Raw genomic sequence first — 19502 nt, forward strand, 5'->3', positions numbered from 1 at the left:
GAACACAACTCCGTTTCTGTCCCCACGCTCAATGCCACAACTGTTCAGCAATTCAAGTCAAGTGAGGTAAGTAGTGCAAATAGCAATGTCATAAAATACCAAATGTTTTTAAAAAAGTCGATACACAACACATTTACAAGCAATGTTAAAAATAGCAGAGTTAGAACGATAACGCACAAATAATGAACGTGCAGCTTCCAAAACTGCTGCCTGGTTCAAGTGCGCGCTCGCCACATCCGCCCTTTTTGACCCCTGACGTGCGTGCTCTGAGCGGCAACTGCACCGCTAACCTCCTCCTCCCAAGATGTCAGCCGCCCCGTCGCCCCCGGAGTATTGAACACAACTCCGTTTCTGTCCCCACGCTCAATGCCACAACTGTTCAGCAATTCAAGTCAAGTGAGGTAAGTAGTGCAAATAGCAATGTCATAAAATACCAAATGTTTTTAAAAAAGTCGATACACAACACATTTAAAAGCAATGTTAAAAATAGCAGAGTTAGAACGATAACGCACAAATAATGAACGTGCAGCTTCCAAAACTGCTGCCTGGTTCAAGTGCGCGCTCGCCACATCCGCCCTTTTTGACCCCTGACGTGCGTGCTCTGAGCGGCAACTGCACCGCTAACCTCCTCCTCCCAAGATGTCAGCCGCCCCGTCGCCCCCGGAGTATTGAACACAACTCCGTTTCTGTCCCCACGCTCAATGCCACAACTGTTCAGCAATTCAAGTCAAGTGAGGTAAGTAGTGCAAATAGCAATGTCATAAAATACCAAATGTTTTTAAAAAAGTCGATACACAACACATTTACAAGCAATGTTAAAAATAGCAGAGTTAGAACGATAACGCACAAATAATGAACGTGCAGCTTCCAAAACTGCTGCCTGGTTCAAGTGCGCGCTCGCCACATCCGCCCTTTTTGACCCCTGACATGCGTGCTCTGAGCGGCAACTGCACCGCTAACCTCCTCCTCCCAAGATGTCAGCCGCCCCATCGCCCCCGGAGTATTGAACACAACTCCGTTTCTGTCCCCACGCTCATAGCCCGAATGTCCTGGACTCATTGCGGCTGAGGAAACTCCAGCACCATGTCTACTATAGCTCCTATAATAGGACGTCTTTGCAAATAAATCAGGTGTGACTTTTGCTCGTTCATCGAGAAACTCAAGTATGTCAAGAGGTTCACCGTCGTAGGGAGGTGGTCTATGACTGACTGTGGTGAGCACACCATCAACAGTTATATGTTGAGTTAGGGGAAACTAGTATCCCCAGCCTCTGAAGATGTGTGGCGACTACCACCATAACTTTCATGAACTTCCTAGGAGCTTTTCAAGCCAAAGAGGAGAATGACAAACTGAAAATGCTCCTGGCCAACTTTAAAACACAGGTAACATCTGTGGAACTGCAGGTCAGGCATATGAAAGTATACATCCTGCAGGTCCAAGGCTACCATCCAGTAGTCTCGACCCAGGGCAGACAAAACTTGGGCCAGTGTGAGCATTCTAAAAGTGTCCTTCTACACAAAGGCATTCAGCAGGTGAAGTTCTAAATTAGGATACTGGCTTTCATCCTTCTACAGGCATGAGGATATAGCAGGAGCAACAGATTGACCCTATTTCTGAAGCCGGCACCCTCTTGATTGTACCTTTAGACCAGGGGTCTCCAACCTTTTCTGTAGTGAGAGCTACTTCTGCTCAAGGAAAGTCTTCCTGAGCAACTAGCAAATTTTATACCTGTAAAATGGTGACTACACTAGGACCACCCAAAGCAAGATTTTCAGTAGTTACCACCCAAGTATACCAAGTACGGTAACCAGCAGAGATGCTGGGAAAAAGTTCAATATTAAATGCCTCCCCTTGACTTATGAAGTAACATTCAAATCTTGACATGTCCAGTGGCACAACGGACATAAGCACAGCAGTACGTCTCCCCAGTTCAGCTTGAATTATCATTCACCAGTTTCTGAAAATGCACATTTTTCTATCTAATATTACTTTCCACTGCGGGCAAACAAACTCAATTTTCCAAAAGAAACCACATTTTTGAAAACTAAAACTGCCTTTAAAATATTAGTTTTCGAAAAATGCAGTCTCAAAACATCAGCTTGCCATTATCATCATGTACTCCCATGTACAAATACCTCATATGGACAGACTACTTTGAATTCCCAGGTATTACAGTCATATGCCATGGATGCTCACCATTGGTATAGGAAACAATGGTCCTAGACTACCTTAAAGCTACAGGGACGGGGAGAGGGGAGGCAACCTAGTGTGAGGTATAGTCAGGATACAGCCCCTGAGGAAGACCCGCCTGCAGAGGATATAAATTACCGTCATTGCACCAGGGTCGAAACGTCGACACTCTCCCCCAGTGGGCCTGTACCTGACATCATCCCAGCTTGCCTTTTCACAGATGAATGTTCTATGTGCATCATCAGAAAATCATGAAATGAATATTTGTAAATCCATAAGGGACTGACCTATCTGTAAAACTGGTGCCACTATGAACCACGACCAGTTTTACTAAGGATACCAGAATGTGTAATTGATTGGTTATTGAATTTGCCTTTTGGATTCCCCTCCTTTATATCTGTCCTTCTTCACGAGCACTTTTCTTTTTCACACTCCCCTTGGAGCAACCTCTTTCTCTATTTGGAGCATTGAATATGGTGATCTGTTATAAAAGTAACTAAATAATAAACAGTCCCTATTGGAGCGATATTTTGTGCCTTTGTGTCTTTTTAGGATATACTTGTTTGCATTGTAAAGAAAATGGTGGTACATTAATGATACAATGGTAATTTTATATGTACCGGATGCCCTTTGACTAATGAATGTTTTTCATAACTGAATTGTAGCTTTAAAGAAGTCTAGGACCGTTGTTTCCAATATACCAATCGTTACCCAGGTCTAAGGACAATTGTGGGTTACCCCATTATATCATAATGGATGCTCACCATAGCACCACGGATGCCTGGATTATGCCAGTAATGCCCACCATTATACTAGGGCCACAGTTGTGCCAAGGCTGGAAACCAGAAGGATCAGGGATAAGACCACATATTAGTCATGACCTTTAATATGCCAGGAATAGGTACATATAGGCGAGTCATGCTCAAAGTAGGTCTATGATGGCTGCCAGCATACCACAACTAGACCAAAAATACTAAAATAGTCGAGGTTGACCATAATTATGCCTGGAAAGGACACAATTAAGCCAAATATAACACTCTTATGATGGGGCTAGCTGCTAGCATATATATTTGGCGGTTCTTGGCACCAGGCATAATTTCAGGAAGCAATAGTGTTTATTATGGGCACACACATAAATGTTGATGAGTCTCTTAATTTTCTCTGGTCTGGATCATTCCCTCAGGTCTTGAGCTGATCATGCATCTAACTGACACATTTTTACTCTGACTCCTGCAGTCCCGCACTTTGGTGGGTCAGCACTGATTCAGCTCAGGCTACTGCTGTCATACTTTTTTGATGGTGCACTGTTCACACACACATGTTGTGACTGATAAAGGAGGCACTGCAACATGGTCAATCTCCTTGTGGCTTAATTATTTTGAGATTGGATACAGACTGTCATGTAGCAGGTCCTATAAGCTGGCACAATGTGTGATTGAGTGTTAGTATGAGTTACTGTGATAAGTTTGGCTTGCTGTCACTCTTAGGGTCTTGAGGTGATCAGTGCTGCCTTCTTTAATCGTCACCTACTCTGAAATTGATACTGGGCTTGACTTCACCTCAGAGAGCTACTTTGAAGGTACTGGCGAGCTACCAGTAGCTCCCGAGCTACTCGTTGGAGACCCCTGCTTTAGACAGTAGAGCTCTTATATCTTGTAACCAGATGGACAGGCACACCCCTGAGAGCCACTGTGATGTGGGCAGAAGCTATGGTGGGTAGGAGAGTAATGGAAGGGCATAGCCCTGCTGGATGATATGACAGACTTGTATGTCGAATGTGATAGACTGCAATCCTGGCAGAAACTGCCAGATCCTGCCTCCTTTAGGGTGGTTATAGGGTGCAGAGGGCAAACTAAAGTGGATTGGAGGCTGATCCCACAGAAAAAGGAGCAAGGGAATGTGGGTGTCCCTGGTGACCTGCACATCATTTGCCTGATCCATCCCTGGTCACAAAAGGGCTGAGGTGACTGCAACAGGGATATTGGGGCTGGCATTGCCTATCGGCCAAACCACTGGAGTTACCTTGGAATGACTGAAACAGTTGAGGAAACTGTCTTTCAGGGGACCCAAGGCCCAAAGAGTGTGCTGTGGTCTTGCTTTCCCTGAAGCGCTTCAGAGTGGATTTACCTTTTTCACAGGATCCATCAAAAGGTATTACCATAAGGGATGCCTGTAGATGCACTAGATTTGATGCGGAACCCACGGTGGTATTCAGGGGCTCAGAAGGCACAGAGAACAGATCCACACGTGATGACAAATCTAGAGGCTCCTGTGGATCCCTGGGGCCTGAAGTCTGGAAAAGTGCCAAAAATACATACCATGGCCTCCTTAATGGTCTTTGACCTGCTGTGGTGTTGTTGAGGGCCTGGGAAACTCGGGCGCATTAGAATCAACTTTGGGATTGGCTCCACAATCGGAGACTTGAAGCAAAATTGACTGAAAACTTTATGCCCTTGCGACTTCTCTTTAGAAAGAGAGTGTCGGGATGGAGTTGAGTCCTGTTTCCCTTACTTGAGCTTTCGCTTCGACTTGGACTTATCGGATAACCTTGACCATGAAGAGGACCTTTTGCGGGATCGCCCTTGAGAGCGGGAACGGGTCCGCGCCCTTAACTTTGAGTTGGAACGGGATTTGTGGCTTCCTAGGGATGTACGGTGATGTAACACTTCACTTCAAAGTCTCAGATCGACTTTGGGTGAATGAGGGCACATTCGTCACTCAACTTTATGTGGGTCCATCACCGACATCTGTTTACATCAATCACAGAACAGTTTGAACCCTTTGGTTTTAAGTGGGGACATCGTTCCCTTGCACACTGAAATTCAGGTTAAAATGCTTGGCAAACCAACTAAAAAAGGAAGCAGAGCTCCAAATCCATGCTTGAAGATGCAGAAAGAAATGAACTGAACTGACCCTAACTTGCGACTTCACTCCATCCTTTCCGGAGCAGAACGAAATCAATGTGGAGCCGCATGGCACTATCTGGCAGTGCGCAGGAGAAGGCTATGAAAACCTCCTGATCCAGTCTGGTTCCTGGGGAATATTCTAAAGGCGAGGAATCTGAGATTAGAAGCTTCCATTAGAATGTGTAACATACACAATTTACGCTCTCAAGTGCAAGCAATATTTTGTTCGGATTGACAACTGACATTCAGGGGTTGGTGAGAAGTGGGCACTCAAAATTAAGTAGAGGTAACACAGGTAAATAGCTGGTGCAGAGCACTGGCCAATTCAAGGTCGAGAGAAAAAGAAAGGTATCAATTGTTATATGTACCTTTACATAAGAAATAATAGATAAGTCTTAGAGAGGTTGTTGCCAAAGCAACTGTTTGCACAGATAGGAACTATAAAAGGTATTTGGCCTGGAATTGGAATGTGTTATTATTAGAATACTTTGGAAACTCAGGAAAAGAATGGATTACTTTGGGAAAAAACTTACCATTACGTTACCTTATTAGGTTACTAAATATTGAATTACAATAAGCTTTGCAGTACCATGGGTGAAATTAAAAGCTATCACTGGCTTCATAGGACCATGCTAGGCCTAAATTGTGGACAGATGAACTTCCTGTAATCTGGGCTACTTTGTGACTAATTATTGAAGTACGTTATCTGTCTTTGATTGCTCTGTGTGTGAATTAGAGACTGTGGGACTGATTCTCAAAATGCACTTTTGTAGTACTACAAAGCATGCAAAAAAAATGTAATTCACAACCTACATGTGGAGAGTCCCCACACAGGAAGTATAGGTTTTACTATTAAATGTCGGAGGGCCACAGAGGAGTGGGTGTAAAAAGGGGATGGAATTAGGGGAGAGTAAGAGGGGTTCAGAGAAGGTCAGGGAGGCGGTTTAAGGATGGACGTCACCCACCCACACAAGAGTAAGCAATTGCATTACTCTGAGGGTGAGGACATGCAAGTTTCACTTTTGCAGTAAATTTACACTTGGGGTGCCGATTCACAGAACTAATCTGAGACAAAGTCCTAATACTACTTTTGGTATTCACAGAAGGCATTTAGTGTAGTAAAGTTAGGATTCCTAACTCTACTTCTACTAAACTAAGACAAAATCCTAACTTTACGAGTTTTGGTATTCACAAAAGGGATTTAGTAGTAGTCAAGTTAGGATTCCTATCTTTACTACTACTAAATGCCTCTGAGAATACCAAAAGTAATACATTTAGGATTTTGTCTCAGATTACTTTTGTGAATCGGGCCGGAGTCTGTGAATACCTAAAATAGTAAACTTACTACAAAGTGTAAATTACTCAAAAGTTTAACTTAACTCAAAAGTGTCAAGTGTCAAGTGTCCATAATCAAATGGAGGGAAAAAGAAGCTATGGTCCATCCGGCTTCCAATGGTTAGTTATAAATCAAATTGGGGGGGGGGGAGAGAGAATGGACCACTTGTCCTGTGTTTCCAAGGTCTTGTCGGTTGTTTCTGTCATAAAAAGACCCTCATACGTCTACACAGGTCGAGGGCGGTATATTTTCATTCTCCGCCATTAGTGTACTGTTTCAGCATCATCATTGGGTCATTTTTTGTGAAATGCTGACCTCCACCTGGAGGAAGACCTTCTGGTACTGACAGTAGTGGTCAGAAATAAATGTGAATATGTGCTCGTGATAAGGTAAACAAAACTAAGTATTAAAATCCCTAAGTCACTTTTAACCTCAATAATTTATTGGGAGGCAGTGAATGGGAAGTTAAAAATAGTGTTGTGCGTTTAGAATGAGTAACTTATCGTACGCACTTATAATTGGTCGACATGTTTCAGCCCTCTGTGCTTTCTTGGGGCTTTCTTCAGGACCGGGATTGTGTATGCAGAGCTTGATTTGTTCTACATAGAATGGTGTACTCACCACTCTGAATTTAAGGAGGTCAGATCAATTGTATCTGTACCTCAAAAGAAAAGAAAAAATGGGGATTGCAGTAATACATGAAAATTAAACATGCAATGTGTCAATTAGAGGACTGCTGGAACAGTGTTTCTCGAACATCCACATTGAGAGTGAGTATGGCGCAACATTGTGCATATGATAAGTATTTATCATCAAAGAGGTAAGTTGACATGGCGATTAGGTATTGATTAACAGAAGTGTGCAGTTATTGTCATAATTGTTATTTGTCACCACTAGTTCTGAACAGTGATCTTCTCTAATGCGCGCATGTATCCCCATTATATACAGTCATACATTAGGCATCAATTGTTATACCGATGTCACAGCAAGGCCGATATCTGGGGTGGCGCGTTTTTGGTGGTTTATCATATCTAATACAAGTGGTTCGATAATCAGATTCATCGAAGGTTAGTAACCACTTATAATCGAGAATGAACACAAGCGTTAGAGGGTTCGCGCGTTTTTGGTGGCGAGAACATTCCTAAAAACAGTCATAGGATTCGTCATTTTTAAGAAACATCATTATCTTTGAAGGTCATTTGTAGGCTCGCGTAGTTGTTAATGAAGCATATACGTTATAGTACATATAGCTGGGTGCAATCTATCATTTGATATCCGCATTAAAAGTGAACAAACAAGCAGCTGTGTTTCCCTTGTTCGCGCGCTTTTAGTTAAAATAATATTCTAAGAGAAGAGAAGAGTCTCTGAACCGGTTTGGCCTCTTGAAACAAATAGTTCTATAAAAAGAATAATTCCTAAAAACCCCCATTTTCAAGGAGAGACATTAGCGCCTGTGTGTATTAGTGGGTGTGCACTGTCTATACGAGGAGATAATTTTAGCAAGATTGAGTGGATTCATCGACAATAAAACTTCCGAGATTAATCGGGAAAATACAGATGTATTGGTCAATCATGCAGGTTGACAGTGCTATTTACCTTATAAGCGCTCAGTTGTAACGCTTCATGGAGTCACCAGCGGGCTTTAGAATGTCGATTCCATTCTGAAGAAGAAAATAAACATTACCGTATCTTACTTGGAACTTTAGAGTCGGCCGAGGAGTCTGTTAGTTCGTGGCTTCTCACCCATTACTTCCTCGTGATTCACTTGTGCTGCCTCTTGCTACGGTGCTCCGAATGACGCGGGGGCCAGTCACGGTTCGTTTGTATTCCCGGTCATGGTAAAAAGGGAAAAAGGACTATAGTGTAGTTGGTTGGCATTGAGGGTTGGCATAATTCTTAGGTGGTGTTAGAAAAAAGACTCTATACTGTGATGTTGATAGAAGTTAATCTTATTTTGAAATTAGTCTCATTTAAATAAACGGAGAATGTCAATGGATCGTTGTTTGTGGAACCATGACTACAAAATGTATTATTGAATAAATGCGTGAATTATGTTCCTCGTATTTGGCGCTAAAGTTTAAGGAATATTCTACTATTTGTGAAATAGTTGGCGATGTTCCCTCGCAACTCGTGTTCGGGTTTGATTAAGTTCTTGATGGGCCTAGCCAATATAGATGGTTTGTTAGTAGGTCAGACGGAAGTTGTAAGAACCGTCTTATTGTATGAGAGACAGGGATGTTGTTATCTTATTTGACTCGCTTTGATAGAGATTCTAACTTCTTCCAACTGAGACCTTGTGTCACATATGATGAATGCCTGCTTTGGTCAAGAAAACGATATTTTTAGATTAGTAGTCTTCTGTTTCAGGATTCTGGATTCAAAATTTCACGAAAGGGTATGCCAAGGGATATTATCGTTCATCCCTCCTGTGTCTGTGTGGAGGCGATAAATCCAACGTTGTTCTTTTTCAAAAAGAATCTTGCATTGTACGATTTGGTTTTAAGGGTCTCCAGGACTACCCATTTGAGGTCATCAGGATCATGGTTTTGTTCAATGTAATGTTTGCTCATCTTAGTTGTAATGCGTTTGCAGGTTACATTGCTCCTGTGTTCACAGATTCGGACCTTCACTTTTCGGCACGTCATCCCTATATATTTGAGACCACAGGGACATACAATCATGTAAATTACATGTGTAGTGTTACAGTTCGTATGGTGGCGTAACGTCCAGGTGAAATTGGGTAAAAGTTGTAGTGTTTTTGTCGTTTTTGTAAGTTTACAAACTGAACACGATCCACATGGGTAGTGTCCTACTACAGGGTTGAGGTTCCAGAGGGTTGTTAAAGTTCCATCCTTTGTGGCGATTGTAGGTCTTGTGTGTACAAGGATGTCTTTAATGTTCTGCGTTCGTCTATTGGACAAAACGTGGTTTGGGCCAATGTAGATTATTGGATGTTAGAATTCTCCAATTTTTATTGATTATTTTCTTGACAGTGTTTGTGGATGTGCAATAGGTGGTTCTTCTCGTTGGATTGATTCAAGTAAACTTTCTCTGGGCTGGTTCCTTGCTCTCTTTTGACACTTTCTGATGATCTTCGTGGGGTAATCTCTGAGTTCTAATTTATGTTCCAGAGCTGCTGCTTGGGTCTTATAATCTGTTAGTTTACTGCAGTTCCGTTTCAATCGTAAGAACTGGCTGTATGGTAGATTTTCCCTCAGCGGTCGGGGATGGAAGCTGTTATAAGACAGGATACTGTTTCTAGCTGTTGGTTTGTAGAAAGTTTTTGTTTGTAAAGTGTTGTTCTCAGAGAAGATCGTCACATCTAGAAAATCTATTTTCTTATTGTTTGAGGAGTATGTGAACTTGAGGCATTCATCTCTCGTGTTTATCCAGGTTATGAAATCCACTAGCGTTTCTTGCGTGTCTTCCCAGATTAATAGAATGTCGTCAATATACCTGCGCCAGAATTTCATCCGGTCTAGGAACGGGTTGATAGGGTTCTATATCCATTGTTGTCGAAAGAGCTAACGTACAGACCTGCTACACTGGGCGCAAATGTACTGCCCATAGAAGTACCGTGTTGTTGAGCATAGAGGGTCCCTTCATATTCAAAAAAATTCTCAGTGAGGGCTATCTTACAGCATTCCAAAACGAATTGTCTCGGGGTTCGGTGTTGCCAGTCTTGGGAGAAGAGAATGTCCTCTAGGGTCTCTAGAGTTTTTTGTTGTGGTAGGCTTGTGTATAGACTCTCCACATCAAGTCCTACCAGGAGCATTGTCTGATCATTGTATGTTAGGTCTAGTAACATATTCAGGAGATCTCTTGTATCTTTTAAATAAGTAGTTGTTTTCTGTACTATTAGTCTCAGGAATTGGTCTGCAAATTGTGATAATGGTTCGAGTACAGACCCAATCCCTGAGACTATGGGACGTCCTGGTGGTGGTGATTTGTTTTTGTGGATTTTAGGTAGTGAGTAGAAGTATGGAATTCTTGGTGATTTCGTTCTGAGGTATTCGGCTTCATGTTTTGAAATCCACTGATTGGTCTCGGCCTCTACCACCATGAATTCGATTGTCCTCTGTAGTCTTTTCGTTGGATCTTCGGTCAATTGTTGGTAGAATTTTGTATCTGAAAGTAGTGACAGGCATTGGTCGTTGTATCCTTGTTTGTTCAGAAGGACAATGGCACCCCCTTTGTCAGCTGGTTTTATGACTAGGTCTGCATTCTGGCTTAATTCTTTGATTGCTTTCTTTTCTTGCCGTGTGGTGTTCACAAAAGGTTTTTTGGTTGGTTTCATGTTGTCTATTTCTTTCATGATCGCCTGTTCGAAAGTTTGTATTTCTACGGGGACCATCTGAGAAGGTGGACAGAAAGTTGACTTAGGCCTGAGATTGGTATCACTGTCTTGTCTGTGATTTTCTTTGTCTTTAAAGAACGCTTTGAGTTTGATATTTCTGCAGAATTCAGATAGTTCACACTTCAGTTTGAAAATATCTGTTGAAGGTGTAGGGACAAAGCAGAGTCCTTTGTTTAGGACTTTCTCTTGATCTGCTGTGAGAGTGAAATCCGTGAGATTAATCACCAATGATTCGTTGAGCTGGTCCCTGGTTGTTCTTTTGTCATGCTTCGTGTGTGTACTTGTCTCTCTTGATCGTTCCATGTTATTCCTTTCCTTCTCCCTCTCCGGGTGTTTTGGCCTCTCCCTAAAAAAGGGGGCTGTTGTAGATTCATTGGGGGTCCCATGGTGTTTGGGCCCTGGAAGTAGGGATTCATCCATCCTTGGAAATTCGGTACATAGGGTTGGAATGGGGGTTGTGGTTGGTCATAGTATCTCGGCATTTGCCAATTGTTAACTCTCTTTCTTTGGTTACGTCTGAATTGGCCTCTCCCTCTTCTGTGGTTAGTTGCTTCGTCACTACTCCAGTCTGAGTTATTTCCGGAACTTTCCCCTGTTGTATCTTCATCTTCGTGTTGATCTGGTATGACATAATCAGTTCTTCCATAGGGGTGCATTTTCTCCATGGAGAATTTCTTCAGATCTTTACCCAATTTTTGGATTTTATTTTGGGTGATATATTCTTTTGTCTCATTCATCTCTTTATTGATCTCTTCTAGGCGTTTCTTATACACGGAGGTCTGGACAGTCATTTTGAGGTTGGCTTCACTGACTTGAATCTTAATCGTCAGGGCTTCTACTAGTCTTGTTGCTGTGCGCCATACTCACTCCCAATGTGGATGTTCGAGAAACACTGTTCCAGCAGTCCTCTAATTGACACATTGCATGTTTAATTTTCATGTATTACTGCAATCCCCATTTTTTCTTTTCTTTTCAGGTACAGATACAATTGATCTGACCTCCTTAAATTCAGAGTAGTGAGTACACCATTCTATGTAGAACAAATCAAGCTCTGCATACACAATCCCGGTCCTGAAGAAAGCCCCAAGAAAGCACAGAGGGCTGAAACATGTCGACCAATTATAAGTGCGTACGATAAGTTACTCATTCTAAACGCACAACACTATTTTTAACTTCCCATTCACTGCCTCCCAATAAATTATTGAGGTTAAAAGTGACTTAGGGATTTCAATACTTAGTTTTGTTTACCTTATCACGAGCACATATTCACATTTATTTCTGACCACTACTGTCAGTACCAGAAGGTCTTCCTCCAGGTGGAGGTCAGCATTTCACAAAAAATGACCCAATGATGATGCTGAAACAGTACACTAATGGCGGAGAATGAAAATATACCGCCCTCGATCTGTGTAGACGTATGAGGGTCTTTTTATGACAGAAACAACCGACAAGACCTTGGAAACACAGGACAAGTGGTCCATTCTCTCTCCCCCCCCAATTTGATTTATAGGTTACCTTTGTGAATCAGGCCCTGATTGTGTTGTGTTTATCGCTGCACATCAAATGTTAGATGAACCTGGGACAAATTCAGAGAGCCGCTCACACATTTCCATTCACCATACCTCTCCATAACTGTGTCTGTCATCCGAGGAGTAACAGATGTAAGGAGAATAGGATATCATATCCGGACGGTCGATGTTATAGATGGCCTTGTTTTTGGGAAGAGCAGCCAAATCCTTGTAGTCAATAATTTGATCTCCAAGCTTTGCCTAAGAAAGAGAAAAAAGAAAACATTGAAAGGCTCTGCCATTCCTTCACCCACTATAAATTGTCTTGAGACATGAAAATATTGAAAAAAATGATGGCTTACATTTAGGGTGATCCACCATTTGGTGTGTAGCTACAGCACCCAGTAAATATCGACACTGCAGTGTGTGTCATTTAGCGGGAGAAGTAGTCCCTCAGTATTGCACGCTTCTGCTCAAGATGAGCTCAGAATATGGTATCGGGTTTTTGCTCCCAATTACAGCAGATTTTCCATAAGGATCCGTTAGGATCCGATGCACTCATTTTGTGGTCGTATACGCTGCGATTAACAAAACAAGAGTGTTTGAGGACACAAAATAGGTTCTTTTTGTGTATGAAACCAGTTTTAGCAGTTAAAAAACCCAGTCAGTAAAGTCGGTAAACTAATTTCTAAAATGGGTTTCCTCACAAATTGCTAGAGGTGTGTAGTAGGGATCTCTTCCAAACTAATTGGTACATTATGTACCGAAAGTTTGCAATTGGAATTCTGTTTGCAAACCATTGAAAGGTTACCTATTCCCAAATTAAGGTGTTAACACAGTCACAAAAGGGAAGAGGGCCCCCTTTTAACCCTTTCAATTGTGGAAAACGTTTCAGGAGGTGTAGGTAGCGCTCCAGAGGACCACTGCCAAGTCTCACAGAAATGTTTTTAAAACTTTTTTTTTTTTTAAAGCAGCCCTGTTTCTTTTGAAGGAAATCATGCTGCTCTAAAATGAGTTTTTATTAAAAAAGCAATCGCAGACTTGGTGGTCTGCTGAACCTGTGACTGCTGCCAAATGGATTGAGCCACACAACATATCATATGAAGATTAATGAGGTAGATCGGATTGTGACTCACTCCAATTCAGTATTTTGTGAATAGACCTCTTAGTGCATAGGTCGCTTCCCAATATCCAGTACGGGTCCCAAAAAGACTGGTTGCAAGTTGAGACCACTTTTTACAATGAGTAAATTGATACATCTGGACAAGTGGTGATGCGTACTGCATGTTTAGGTTTCATTCATAACAAGCAAGACTCAAAAGAGCACTACCCATACTCTGGAGGCTATTTGCATGTATACTTTAAAATTAGAAGGGCAAATACCTTTATTTAATAGCGAAGTCAGTTTTAAAATGAGGAAACATTGGTTTTGCACGCATATGGATTTTACTCACACAGAGGATTCCATGTGAGTAAATTTGCTGTGAGTTAAGAGTGGCCGTTCGTGGGTAGGGGGTCACAATTTGCTCTGGATGTTTGAGCATACCCAAAAAGATATATTCACAAGCCATATTTCAACCTCTTTCCACCCTGGAAATGAAGGGAGATATATTCTTTCCCTGGGTGGAAAAGGAACACTACACTTATCCCTATTTACTGGGGCTGTAGGGGAAAGAAAATGTCCAAAGAAGATTTTGAGGAAAAAAGAAGTGCAATTTAACTTGATTGGTTGGTTTATTACAGACTCGAAACGTATTCTTGTAGGAGAAAATGTAATTTAAAAAGCTTTTCCATGATTATACCTAGAAAACTGCAACTGGTCCATGTTTTCAGGTCAACTAGAAAAGTTGTATTCATTTCTGAAATTTTTAAATCTGCTCAAGGATCACCCCATTGTTTTTGCTGTTCTATGTGAAAATGCCCAAATACGCCCTTTCATAATTCCTTCTTCTTGACCCACACACGCACACACGTTTGACATCTACATTTCTACCCTTAACTAGACACAAGCAGGCCTTATCGCTCTCATCTGTTAAACATATCTTTCCAGTCAACCCGTGCCTATGGGAATACCAGTCAGGAACTGATGAAACACAAACTAATGAACATAAAATTTGGAAAGGAAAAGAAAGAAAGAAAGGAAAGAAAGAAAGGGAAAAAAGAAAGGAAAAAAGAAAGGAAAAAAGAAAGGAAAAAAAGAAAAAAAGAAAAGGAAAGAAAGAAGGAAAGAAAGAAGGAAAGAAAGAAGGAAGGAAAGAAAGAAGGGAAGGAAGGAGGGAGGGAAGAAAGGAAGGAAGGAAGATGTCCATAGAAATACTTTAAAAATAAATCACAATAAAATGCTTCCCGCTCAGGATGAATAAAAGTGCACAGAGTATGCAAGGAGAGAAAGATGGGTAGAAAAAAAGCAAACTGTAGGACAGAAGGAAGTTAGTTGATGGCCCATTGAACCCTTCTGTGGTGATTTTTTTTATATTGAAGGACAGCCTACTCCTTTCACTTGTGCGGTATCCTAGAAGGGAAGTGTTCAAATGACAATGCCACCTCACATATGCACAACTGATAATATAAATACCATACAATGATAAAACAAAATCATGAGAAAGGTAGTCATATTGATAGCAAAGTACTCAAAATCTAATCACCAATTGTCAAATATTAATTCAAAATAAAACGGTACTAAGAGACACTGCTGCCTAGGTGTGCAGCAGGACATAGAGAATGTGTGAGTGTGCAAAAAGAAGTCACATTACAGAGGCTTTGGCAGCAAAAAAGTGTGCCTCGCAGTCCCCCACCTAAAGGGAATTCACATTTGTGTTACAATTAGATTGCAGTTTAATGAAAATGCAGATTTGTATGACATGAAAGACTACAGTTCTGCAAAAAGAAGAGAAATACTGTCCTTCTAAAGAGCCAGCATCATGTTGCCATCCCTTATCTCCTTCTGCTGCTGAATTTACACTCATGGGGTGTCATGAAACCCCAGAATCCAATGTGTTCATTTCTTTAAGTCATTTTCAGCTCAGCCGGACAAAGGCGAACTCCATCGGCTGTCTGACAAAAATTGCTTGTCCAATGATTTATCAATGTGTGCAGCAAACGTAAGTATATAATCGAAAGTGTTATGCAAGAAATATGTGTTGTCAACAAGTATACAGACCATCATGGTCAGAGTCCAGGCAGATAGAAGGCAGAGCAACATTCACCCTTTAGGATTCAGGCATCAAGACCTCAGACTCTGACATTCATTAGGGATGCAAGGACGCGAGTGTATTTAAGCCACCGACATACCTTCCGGCCCAACATCCTGTTGCCCTCTTTTGCCCTTTGTAGTTTTGGTACATGTTGCACGTGACATTTTAGTTGTAAAATTGTATGTTTGTATTCCTCAAAATATCTTTCTACTGGACAATGGTCATGCTTCATGCATGTATTTGACTCGTTCTTTCAATCTGTTTTTGACTGGTCTCCTTTTCTGCATCACATATATTATGCAGTTTGTACTGAATGTTTAATAACTTGTCATTAAAAGTTCTTTACCAGTTATGGAAGAATTCCTATGGTGACAAAGTAACAGTTTTGGACAGTCTTGGGAGGTTGACTTTGTATTTGCCTCTGGTCTGGATTCATTATGCTCCATGCTCTTTAATTTGTTTTATATAGATTTTTCTGACAACAGCATCATAAAAACATGACTATTGGAGCACTAATATTCTTCTGTACCAGGCATATATCTACAGACTTGTATGGGTACTCAGCAAAGGACATTTTATCATGCATACCTGCTTATTGAATAGTGGAGTGCAGTTATTACTAGTAAGGGCGTGACTCTAGCTCTCACGCTTTTAGTATCAAAGGCACTGAGCGTGTTGGGTCCATCCGTAGTATTTAGTCCTAATAGCATTTTGACACCTTCCCACTCCCTTTATCCTATCTCTTGATGGGCCGCTGATCACTTCCTGAGGGGGAAGAGACAAGAGAAGGGGGAGAAGGAGCTTTAGCAGTGGTGGGGGGTGCAACCTTTATGCTTCTTTCCATATGAGTGTCAGCAGGGCATCCCACTCAGTAACACCTGAATGGGAACCTCTCCTCCCGTCAATTTGGTCATCGTAGTGGCTTCAGCTTTGCCCAATGTATTCAAATAGTTCAATGGGGATGAGCTATTTGCCTTGTGGCGAGGGGCAGAGCTAAGTCTACGAATCTGCATGACATTTTATGTTGCTTAGATCTTGACATCAGTCCCAGCAGGCATGTTTAGGATTCACTTACATTTCGTGATTATTTGTTTGATGTGCTCCCAGATATTTGGACAGTAGTTCCCTAATATGGGGCAAGACCAGGACATATGGAACAGATCAGCGTCTCCGAAGCAGTAGAAAAGGCATCTGCCTGGTGATAACAAGGCTATCCAATATGGCCTATTAGGTGTCAAATATGAGCAAAACAGCGTTCTGTAGTGCAGAAATTTAAATCTTGTGTTTCGTGATACTGTTTTTGGATAGTTGATGCCTTTTGTCATTCCCCATCTGCTAATTCTTCCCATATATCCTCTGCCCGGACAATCCCGAAGTTTCGCCATCACCACCTCCATCATTTTAATTAGTGTGTTCTATATTTGTGTTACCGTCTTTTTGCTGTTTTCCATTCATATTATTGTGTTGAACACCAACAATTGACAAGGATGTATCTGAAAATTTCTGGATTAGGCTATAGAATGTTTGCAATGGTTTGTTCTTAATTAAAAACAAGGCTGTCATGCTGATAGGGTTTCAGAGTTGCACTTTGGCCCTATCAGATAACCTGTGAAACTGTGGCAAGGACCAGAGGGCAAGACTGGGGCGAAGAGGACCTTAGAATTTCACATAGTCACATCCCAGCCTAACAGTATCTATCTACCTTTAGTAATCTGAAGAAAGGAGTTCATTACATTCCCCCTATCGAGGGCAACACCAATGTACACCAACTACACATACTTGCCATTGATATCCATTAGCAGTCCATTGGAGTAGGGCCACCAGATAATACAATTGAAGATCGGGTGCACCCATGCCCCCATTCTCAGTGGTAACTGTACCTTAGTGAACACTTATGTCTTCTGTCCACCTTTTCATGTCACCCTATGTGGTGTATGCAGGCTCCGGAGACATGCTGGAATTACCAGTTTCAACCCTAAACTTTTACAAGTGTCTTCTTATGAAGGAATTGGTCTCCCGCATGTTGGCTCGTCGCTTCTTCAGTTCTGTGAGTTCCCCTCTCGTCACATCCTAACCGGTGTGCCCTCCCTGGAACTAGGGTATTGTGGTTGTCTTAAGTAGTGAACTGGTCATGTCTCTTCACACATTGGCACTTCAACAGTGACATGCCATCTACCCTCCACTTTGAAAGATGACATCTCATTGGAGACTTATTCATATTTCTTCAGTGGGTCTGGTTGGCTCCTTGTGACTTCATGTCGACACTTGAAAGGGAGAAAACAAACAGGATGCCAGGGCAATTCTTGGGTTTCCTCTGGCTGCTTTAGGACCTTGCATTTGTCCTACTAGACTTCTGTCTCCTAGGTTGTTGTGGGTACAGGGTGTGCTTTAAACTGGATTTTATTGTTGCTTGTGGGAGGACCCTATGGATTATACATACACATCCCTCAAAGCCTGAGGTTAGTGTGGCCAAAGAATTGTGCCATATTGGAAATGGCCTGGCACATGGCATTTTCAGCCTCTTTGGTTTGCAATAAATCAAACATGAACTACCGAAAAAGTGAGTAGGGTCGTGTCTGGGAATTTTTACCCCATTGATTATATAGTGCCCAGGAGTCACCCTCACCCACTAGCGAGTGCAAGGCATAAATGCAGCATCCCCAAGAACCCTCTTCAGGATACGTTCTTGACCTTCAGAAGAGAGAAGATCAGTCAGGGTTGGATCCACAGACTATGACCTGGGAGGAGCCTAGATGGACTGGACCTGATCCCTTTTGTACTCAAGACAAAGAGGAGGAATCTATGAGTTAGTTAGCTGACCTCCTCTGTGGCTACAGGGACACAACAAGTTACAAGATAACTTTTCCTACAATTTCCTCCTGACCATTTTCAACTGGAACTTGGACTGGCCTTGGCTTGTGGCCTCATAATATCTCTGGGTTCCCCTTATTGGATATTTGTTGTTTTGGTCTTATTTCATTCTTAAACTCTTTCTATTTATTTAAAAGTGGTTGTAGAATTTTATTGTTTTTAATGTAAAGTGTTCTACTGTAAATTCACTGCTTACATTCTTTACAGTTTGCCTTTGATTTAATCTTGACTGCTTTGTTTCATGTCACCAGTGATTGAGCACAGGTTTATTTAATTTAATTTGTGTGACATCTAGCAGGTGATGGACTTATAACACCCAAATTTTAATGAATTTTACTACAAATATATCAATTAAATAAGTAAGGTGTATATGGTGTGTTCCCCAAAGATGGATGTAAAACGAAAGATAAAAAATATGACCCTTTGGGTAACATACATTATTCGATAAAGGGAACATATACAATTACACATGTATTACAGATATTAAATGAAAACATATCTAAAAAGAATGTCGAATCGTGGTGTATCAGGTCTTGTAGGTCAATTTTTCAGGTTAGTGACGACGTACAACAGAGTTCAACCACTGGGAAGAGGCCATCAGTCAGTGTAATAAAAACGACCTCAGACCTGTACCCAAGCATTAATCTGGACTGGATCGGATAAAACGTGATAAATAGAAAAAGCACCAACATAGTTCATGGATGCTTAAATATCATTTCTGCTATTAGGAAACATTTTCATTCTGTCCATCAACAACATCACATTCTTTCAAACCTCTAGGTAACTCTGGTCACATTTCATTAAGGTTCAAAGGTGAGCCACAGGATCAAATCCAGTGACAGAATTACGAAACTATTTTGCATTCGCATATCCTCTGATTGTCAAAATCACAGGGTTTGCGAACCCGGCAATAACATGTTTTTTTACAATGCACTGAATGCATTTTGCAAGTCTGGAATTGGTTGCAATAAATCAGTTAGAGCCATATGTATCAACACATTTCCCCATAGACACAGAATGGGCAAAACCCTTTGATACATCTGGCCCCTAGTCACTATTTTTTGGGATTATTCTTTTCGCACATCTAGCCCCTTGTCACCTATTGTTGCAACACTCCGTCCTGCTGGCCGATCTCATGGA

General features: G+C 41.5%; 1 protein-coding gene across 10 annotated transcripts in view; it reads right to left on the minus strand.

Annotated features, from left to right (window-relative positions):
• Positions 1-19502, minus strand: part of ABLIM2 (actin binding LIM protein family member 2) — a 918768-nt gene that overhangs the window by 266203 nt on the left and 633063 nt on the right. For all 10 annotated transcript variants that reach the window (XM_085642477.1, XM_085642474.1, XM_085642469.1 and 7 more), the window contains one exon: positions 12412-12558. In XM_085642477.1, the coding sequence (XP_085498603.1) occupies positions 12412-12558 (147 nt within the window). The remainder of the gene's footprint in view (positions 1-12411; positions 12559-19502) is intronic.

This window comes from Triturus cristatus, chromosome 2_2 (assembly GCF_964204655.1).
Source record: "Triturus cristatus chromosome 2_2, aTriCri1.1, whole genome shotgun sequence".
Classification (NCBI taxonomy): domain Eukaryota; kingdom Metazoa; phylum Chordata; class Amphibia; order Caudata; family Salamandridae; genus Triturus; species Triturus cristatus.